The 9412-nt window shown below is 32.7% G+C and overlaps 1 protein-coding gene across 1 annotated transcript in view; it reads right to left on the bottom strand.

Moving 5' to 3' along the window:
* Positions 1-1786: 1786 nt before the first annotated feature.
* LOC106465204 (cell division cycle protein 16 homolog) overlaps positions 1787-9412 on the bottom strand; it is a 200194-nt gene continuing 192568 nt past the window's right edge. Inside the window, exon 17 of the mRNA XM_013925406.2 lies at positions 1787-5305. Coding sequence (XP_013780860.1) covers positions 5175-5305 — 131 coding nt within the window. The 3' untranslated portion in view covers positions 1787-5174. The remainder of the gene's footprint in view (positions 5306-9412) is intronic.

The following is a 9412-nucleotide window of genomic DNA, read 5'->3' as shown; positions in this document are numbered from 1 at the left end:
GTATTCATGTTTACAACCTTCAACTTTGTTATTTTACTACTGACCGCTTTGCTGCGTATCTTTCTGTTTTTAATTTTCACGTTTACGAATGAAATTATTATAGTCATTTTGACCACATTGTTTCAGTTAGTATTTTGAGTCTGTCTTGATTTATTTCTGTATGCTACTTAGCCTACATGTATCCAATATTTATTTTCTATACAGCCTCCCAGTGGCACAGCAGTATGTCTGCGGACTTACAACGCTAGAAACCGGGTTTCGATACCCGTGGTGGGCAGAGCACACATAGCCCATTGTGTAGCTTTGTGCTTAATTATAAAACAAACAAACAATTTTCTGTACAATAGTAAATGATCGGATTATGTTGATTTATAAAAATTATTTTTCAATTTGAGTTTAATTATGTTCATCTGTATCTGTAGTTTATTAATATTTAAGATTAATAAGCATTTTCTGTAAAAATATAACAACTCTTCTAATAAATTATATATGTAATTTGTGTTAGTTTTCTTTGGGTTATACACAATTATGCCTTTGTTTTGTGTAGAGTTATTATATCTACCACAAATAATTTTTGTTCACTGTTTTGTATCCATTGGTGTAACTGATTATTTGTTCATTTCAAGCTTTTAGCTCAAAGTTACACAAGGTTATTGGCATACAAAACCGTTCCTAATTTTGAACTGATAGATTAGAGACAAGACATAATCAACAGCAGTGGTGTAGTGCTAAATAAAGAAGTGGGGGAACGCATTTTGAAAGTGTTGCTATGATTAGTATTTATTACGTCACCAATACATAAAAACACATATTTCAGAAATAGTAGCTGTAAATTGTAATTGAAATCTACATTTTACAATGTCACAATAAAAAATAAATTTCTCTCACTTTGAACTTTTGAATTCCTGGATAATTTACTAACAGAACTTCCAAGCTTGGTCTACAGTGAGTTCCTTGGACTTAGCTACTCTTGCTCGTGTATCAGTTGGTGAACGATGACACCTTAGTCATTTTTATACATAGTCGTCTGGTTTCCAGTTTTGAATCCGAGGGCCGTTAGGCTAATGAACATGAGACTTGTCACATGGTTGATTAACACCCTAGACCTTGTTTCCTTAATGATAAGGTTCATGCTGCTACAGCCTCGTTCACATTCGGAAGAACTGCATGGGATGACTTTTGAACACCCGATTAAAGGATTCAGGTCTGATGAAATATGGCGCCCACAGTTGTCTAGACAGTCTCTGTACGCTGTGGTTGTTTTTGAAAAGGGCAATCTGAAACGTTTACAAAGGGACCCGATTTCCTTTTCTCCAAATCCTGGATTTATCTCTGCTGGCCACTCATTGACTTTTAAGGTACGGAGTTCGGAAATTACGTTTGGAATGGAATTAGACGTGTCATTTGGTTCGTGAGAAGAAGTTGGTGTGAATAACTATTGTTTCACATTTTTTATGACACTGATTAAAAATTGACTGTTATTTATTGATACAACCTTGTTGTTATCTGTCAGTGTTATTAATGAAACTTCATTTCCTTAATGGCAATCTCTGCTTCTTGGGTCTTTGAAATAGTCTCTTGAAATTATGCTACCTTTTCTTGGTTGGGGTGTATGTGGTTGCTATGCTGCTTCCTGCACAGCAAAGACCAATAATAGTAAACTGGTTCACAACTTTATTGGAGACATTCCTAAATCCTAAAACAATATCACACATTTCTTCTACTTTAAATTCATAACGTGGAAAATCACTGAAGAAAAAATTATATACATAACTCAATAGAGTCGTTATCTTCAAACTTAATATTTATTGAGTAAGAAGAGAAGCACCACAGCAACATACATAAACACATTTAATTAAACTTTTCAATTTTACAAATCTCATCATCATTGATCTGTAAAAAGAGTCATAAATCCTTTAAATATATGTAGTTATAGTTCAGAATTGTTAATATATCTTACTTTTATGTGCTTAGTGCACTCCAAAGTTGCAAAAAAAAATAGTATTATGTGTATCATCTTCAATGCACATATTTTTACAGACCTCTGAAAATGAAATTGCAGATTCCAAAATATTTGATTAGATATGCTTGCAATTACTATGGTCAATGGTTACTTAAATTTTGAATTTCGTGCAAAGGTACACAAGGGCTATTTGCAATAGTTGTTCCTTATTTAGCAGTGAAAGACTAGAGGAAAGGCAGCTAGATATCACCACACACGGCCAACTCTTGGGCTACTCTTTTACCAACAAATAATAGGATTGACCACCACTTTATAATGCCCCCATAGCTAAAAGGGTGAGCATGTTTGGTGGGACGGGGAATCGAAACTGCGACCCTGAGGTTGCAAGTTGAAATATAATTTTTGTAAATACGTTGTTAATCTCTATTCATATAGTATTTTTTAAACTTTGTTTTAATTGCACATCACTTAGCCTGAAGACAATTCCAAAAGAAGTTGAAAACCTGCTCAATATAAAATCTAGAGATAAAACCAACTGAATTATCTTTTATCCATGAAACTTAAATACATTTGTTAGTGGACACTAAGTTCTGAGGCAATTGTTTGTATGCTACTACTAATGACGATAATAAACAAGATTACATCTGCAGCTGAAATGAAACTCTTGAAAAGTGTGAGTAAACCAGAGGTTGAGAATTAGTAGTTAAGATAATGAGTTACAAGAATTTAAAAAAAAAGTGATCAGTTCAAGTTAAAAAAAAATTAATGTAGAAGTGTGGCAGGAACATAATTAGTATAGAAGGTGAGAAGCATGGTCTTTGGAGTAGACTAAGATAAAGGTATTATCTATATAATGCTTACAGAAGACAAATTAAAATGAAAACTACAATCACCAATTTGTCAAGTCATTTTACCCTTCCAGTTGAAACTTATTTTCAATCCTTTGGACTTATGAATTTCTTGATTTAATGACCAGATATTGAACATATTATGACCATGGATCGTTTATGCTCTTATGAAACTGTCCCATTAAATAAGGTCTACTTCATGATGACCTGTGACATCATATCTAGTTGAACTTGAGATGGTTTCTCCCTGTGGTTGCAGCCACCTTGGACATCTGCTGTGTTACATGTCTTCAAAGATGGCTGAACTCAGATGAAAGAAAAATCTTGGAATAAACCAAGTGTCATTTCATTTGACCAATAAATCACAAGGTCAAGAGTAAACAAACTTAGTGGTGCTTAACTTTCTTATGAAATTAAGATCCCCCCCCCCCCACCTCAAGTAATATATTTTAAATCATAGAAAGGGAAATTGCTGGGAGAATGATCAATGATGGTTTTGTTTTAACAGTATTTAAGAAAAATATGTTTTACAAAATCTTTGTATAAATATTACACTTCAAAAACCCCCTCCCCTATGCTATGATTGAAACTTACATTTTATAGCATTCACAAACAAACATTTATATAGCTGGATAAAAATAAAACCAAGATGAAATAGAAAGAAAATGGACAAAGATCTTAAAAGTATAACATTTCTTAACAGACATATATAAATAATTCTGAATTTAAACTCTCTGGCAAATTTATTTTTCTTGCTGTTGTTTAAAAGAACACATCACAAACAAAATGCAAGGTTACTGTACTTTTTAATTTCATTTGATTTGTTTTAGAATTTTTGCACAAAGCCACACAAAAGACTATCTGTGTATAACCATCCCAGATTTTGAAATTTTATACAAAAGGAAAGACAGCTAATAAACAACACTCATTACCAATTATTGAACTACTCTTGGCTGAGCAAATAGTGGTATTTAACTGTCACTCTTATAATACACCCACAGCCTCAAATTTCAATGAGAAGTGAACCATGAAACTTCGGCCTCACAGTCTGAATAAGCCAACCACTAAATCATGTTATATATAAAAAGTAATATAATTTTAAGTTAACCCTCAACTAGTAAGGTGGAGTCAGAAAGACCCAAGTCAATTTTTCAAGCCAATATTCCAATTTAGCTAGTGTTGCTCTTTACCTAATATTTTCTGTACTCTATCCTCAATCAGTTCTTTGGTGTTGAGTAGTGCGAATGTGATGTTGCAGTTCTCTTACTTAATGTTATAATTATTTGTTTGTCGTTTATGGGTCATTCTGACTCCACCCTACCACATATGATACAAATACTTTATCTTACCAGTTGAGAATTAATACTAACTGGTTAAACAGCTAGGATTCTTGTGTATATGGATCATCAGAGCAATGAATTTTTAGTTTTCTATGACAGTGTAACTAAAGAGAAGAATTAAAATTTAAATTATATCAGTATTACTTCTAGTCACATACAAATGTGTAAAAGTAAACTTTAGTGAGACTAGATGGTGAATGCAGCAGCATCGCGTGGAGCCATAGACCTACTTTGTCTTCATTACCAGACAATTCTGAACAGAAAACAATAATAACTTGAGATATATATTTTTTCATACTTGATCTATGTAGCCTCTTGCAACTCAAATTCAGTGCATTCAGCCATCATGCAAATAAAATTGAATGTAGATCATATTGTTGTCAGTGTTGAAAATTTTCCAAGTGTAAAATTAAAAATGCAGATTGTGACTTTCATGTCTTAGATTACTTGGAACTTTCAAAATCTCTAATTCAAAGGTTTTTGACTTGGAGTCCAGAAATGACAATTTGAGCAAAGTGACCAAGTTTTTCACCATTAAAAGAAGTAACTGATAACTTACTGTGTAAACCACTAACAAAAATAATGTATTTTTTTAAGTCAAGCTGTAAAATTATCTTTGCTTAATAATTATTTTCAATGACTTTCACAGCAGGGGCATAAGACATAATTTCAATGCTAACCTAGTAAAATATCATGATTGGAAAATGACATTTGATACTGTTTTTTGAAATTGCTCATAAGATTATTAACAATAAACTATCATAATTTTTTCTACAGGAAAAAAAAACAAACAACACATAACAGTTGAAAGTTTTGGAAATATCTTAGAAGCTGTGTTAGATACATTACAGTGAATAATACATATATTAAAAAACAGAAAAGTTTCAATGTATACACAAATGTTTTTAATTTCACAAAACATCATACTGAACAAAAATGTTGTATAAAATGAGTTACAGACTTTGTTAAAGCTTTCACTTTCTGTACAACCATCTTTCATTTTGCCACACATTTTAAATTTTGTCAGTCAGTCGCTTCCATTTCAATCTCAAAGCCACTATCACTTTGTTCTGTTGGGATAATTGGGCTGCTATCCAACAGAGCTAAGTTTTGCTCTGAAGGAAATTCATAAATGGGTAACTCATCCGGAATACCTAAGACAAATATATTGCAGTGTTAACGCTAAACACAAAAGCATTTCAAATGCAGAAGAAAGCTAACAAAGTTACATACACATAATGTAAATATTAAATTTACTGACTAATTACATATACAGAAAACAAAAGAGGATAAGTGATTATCACAACAGTATTTAAAAAATAAAACCAAATGTAACATTCTCTGTTAAACCTTATCACATAAGTAATTATAATTAAAAACAATTTTCCACTACATACATTACAGAAAAAAAAAGTGTTATGAGTTTCATGCAGAGCTACATGAGAGATACCTGCACTAGCTATCCCTAATTTAGCAGTGAAAGACTAGAGGGAAGGCAGCTAGTCATCACCACCCACCACCAACTCTTGGGCTACTATTTTACCAATGAATAGTAAGATTGACCATCACAGTATAAAGCCCCTACGGCTGAAAAGGCGAGCATGTTTGATGGGATGGGGATTCAAACCCACGACCCTCCAATTGAAAGTTGAGCCCCTAACCACCTGACTATACCAGGCCAAAAGTTGTTTTTTTCCAGCATGTTTTCTAATATGAAAGCCACATCGGGCTATCTGCTGTGTCTACTTACCACTGTTCCACTGGCAGATTAAAAAAAAAGTGATTGATACAAGCTTACCATAAATTACACATCTGCAGAACAATAATTCATGTTTAAATTAAATTAATTGAAGACTTTTCCACACTTACACAATTAAAGGCAAATAATTTCAAAAATTACAAAACAAATAAGGAAATAAAACATAAAAAAGATTATTACTAGAGTTGGGCAATTTAATCGATTACCCATGAGTAGTGATTATATCCATTAGTATCTTGTAACTAATCGATTAATGTCACAAAAACAGTCAATTGAAATTAGTGTTTCTGATTACTCCAAGAATCAATTAAGTGAAATTATGATTAAATTGATTGTCACAAAAGTAATCAACTAAAAGAAATTAGGGCTTCCAGTTATTTACTGTTTCAGATTATTTTACCTACCCAAATAATATAGATATATTGCCATTATGTTGTTTTGTTGTCAAGCAAAAAGCCACATAATGGGGGGTTGGGGAGAGAGTACCTCATGAGTTGAGGGTCTAGAGTTTGATTCCAATTGCTACTAACTTTGCTCAACCTTTCTTATTGCAAAGTACCTGTTACTAATTTTGGACTGCTGACTGGAGGAAAGGCAACTGGCTGGATACATAGGTGTTAAACAAATTGTGATTTTACTGTTTTTTTAAGCTGTTTTATGTTTTTAACTTATAATTGTATAACTGTAACATGTATTTTTTAATGTGAATCTATGGGAGGGGATGAAGATGGTTGAACCATCCACCCCACCCCTCCATTTTTTTTCCAGAAATTATTAAGAAAACAACCAAACATTTTAGCACTATCATATTGTATCAAAAAAGAAATATTAGATGCTAGTGTTTCTATTTGATTGGTCTATTAATGACTGTAAAAACTTTTTTCAGTTTTTCTGAAGTCCACACAGCCGATTACAGCAATCTGGTTACAGCCTCACCCAATAACTGATTATTCCTAAACAAATACAACAATATAAACGTTAGTTAAATGTTGTCATGGTAAACTTTCACACCTTGGCTTTTTCCAAACACTAACAATGTATGTGTGTTCTAGACTTTTGAAATTTGTTTTCTTCCAAGTTAGTACTGCTTAGGATACTTGCAGCTCTTACATTAACAATGTTACAAAATCGATTTTTCATTGTTTGGAGGTTAGAAAGGTGTTTTTGTATTGTTGATATCCAAAGTAAGTGAGGTGATAAAAATTATCCAAGTAATTATAGGCCTATTAGTCTTACATCAATTGTGGGAAAAGTTTTTGAAAGGTTAATAAAAGATGGTTTGCAAAATCACTTAAATAAGTTAAAACTTCTGTTAGATAGTCAGCATGGTTCCACTTGGGGAAAATCTTGTCTTAATAAACTTTTGAAATTCTTTGATGAGGTTACAGGTGGGGATGTGATGTATCTAGATTTTCAAAAAGCACTTAACAAGGTGACATATAAAAGGCTTGTTTAAAGAGTTATCTCTGTAGGTGTGGAGGATAGGTTAACTCATTGGATAGAAAAGAGAGGGTTGTTATAAAAAGAGTTCAGTCAAACTGGATTAATGTTAGGAGTGGAGTATCTCAGGGCTCCGTGTTAGGACCTTTGCTCTTTCTGATTGACAATGACATATATGAAGGAATGGTAAATAGATTATTTAAAATTGCTGATGACATTAAAGTTTTTGATTCTAATGCCTTACAAAAGTATTTGGATTATTCGGTGAGTTGGGTGAATAAATGGCAGATGCCTTTTAATTATAATAAATGCATGTGGGATAACACAATTTGAACTATTAATATAATTTTGGTAGGAATAACCTTAACAATGTTATAGAAGAAAAATATCTTGGTATTCTGGTTGATCACTCTCATAAGCTATTCAGGCAATGTGCTGTTCCTTGTGGCAGGAGAAATAGAATTTTAGGTTGTATCTTGTCAGGTTTTTATAGGGCCAGATTCTTTAGAGTAGGTGCCTGTGACTTGTTGGCGATAAATTTGAACAATAAATGGATGGCACACAATCCACTTGTTTTAAAATAACATTTTCAAAACAAGTCAAACATATATATATATATATATATAAAATTTGTTACACTAATGGTTAACACAGTTGTATCAAGAACTTTAAATAATTGCCTCCTTTTCCTCAAAGTCCACATAGGTAGGTTCAGTTACTTTAGAACATCCTTTGACAAGACAAATTATTCTCCTCTATCTTTGTTATTACAATACAAGCCATGAAGCTCACTTTAGAAAATGCCTGTTATGGCTAAACTAACAATCAAGCAGTCTAACTTCACTTTCACTAACTTAATTTTACTTCTTCTTACTTGCATTCTGTATCCACACTTAGTTATAACACACAACTGAAAAAGCTAGAAATACCCAGCCCTCTAGTGACAACAATATTCACATAACGAGAAAACCTGATGATGACAAAACATTGTCGAAACGTTGTACATTTGCTGTTATGTTAAACTTATATTAAAGTTTTTCTTCCTTACCCATTCAAGCCGTCTCCAACCATTATTAGAAGCTTTTAAGTAAAATAATGTCAACAGTATTACAAAAGCCTAGTACAACAACTATACAACATACCTACGTAATGAAATTTGTCATAAATATTACTTCTAAAATAATTAACTTTAAACACTCTTCTTACAAAAACTAACTAATAATTAAATATTAAATTACTAAATAATAACTCTTAATTAAACAGTCTTGTATATTCAACATACCTACAGAAATACTGAATATAAGTCTAAAGAGGTTAAAATGTCGTTGTATATGCCACTGGTTAGGCCACATTTGGAGTACTGTATTTAGACTTGGATTTCTTACCTTAGAAAGGACATTGAATTGTTGAAAATGGTTCAGAGGAGAGCTACTAGGATGAAAAAATGTTCAAATACATTAAAACACGCATCTATAACAAAAACTTTTTAAATTATTACTTGCAACAATTCAGGCAGAAGCCCTTCATCAGGTAGTATAAACCATGTTACATATTAAGTCATCAAGAAAATAATGGTGTTGCAGTGAACGAAAAAGATGGTGCCATATCTGGAAAATATGGTGGGCGGGGGAGAATTTCCCGACCCAACTCCATAATCTTGTATTGCATCAAACGTGCCACATGTGGACGTGCATTGTCGTGAAGAAGAACACCTTTCCGATTGATGAGTGAAGGGCATTTCTGAGGAAGGGCTTGATTTAAATGTTCCAGTTGCTGATTATAGATCTCTGCATTGACAGTTCACTGTAGATTGAGTAGTTTGAAATAAATTACTCCTTTGATGTCCCACCAAATGCAAAGCATCACTTTCTGCAGATTGAGTCCAGGTTTAGGGATTGGAAGTGGATTTTGTCTAGCACTGAGCCATTGTTTTTGGCATTTAATTTTCGCATAGAGAATCCATATTTCATCATCGGTGACAATTCTGTCCAAAAATGGTTCACGTGCCAGAAGAGATGAAGCAAAGTTCACATGTTGGAAATGAGAGTTTGTGAGGCACCCA

This window comes from Limulus polyphemus, unplaced genomic scaffold (genome assembly GCF_000517525.1).
Source record: "Limulus polyphemus unplaced genomic scaffold, Limulus_polyphemus-2.1.2 Scaffold1867, whole genome shotgun sequence".
Lineage (NCBI taxonomy): Eukaryota > Metazoa > Arthropoda > Merostomata > Xiphosura > Limulidae > Limulus > Limulus polyphemus.
The sequence above is the reverse complement of the archived record's forward strand: the minus strand, read 5'-3'. Positions and strand labels throughout refer to the sequence as shown.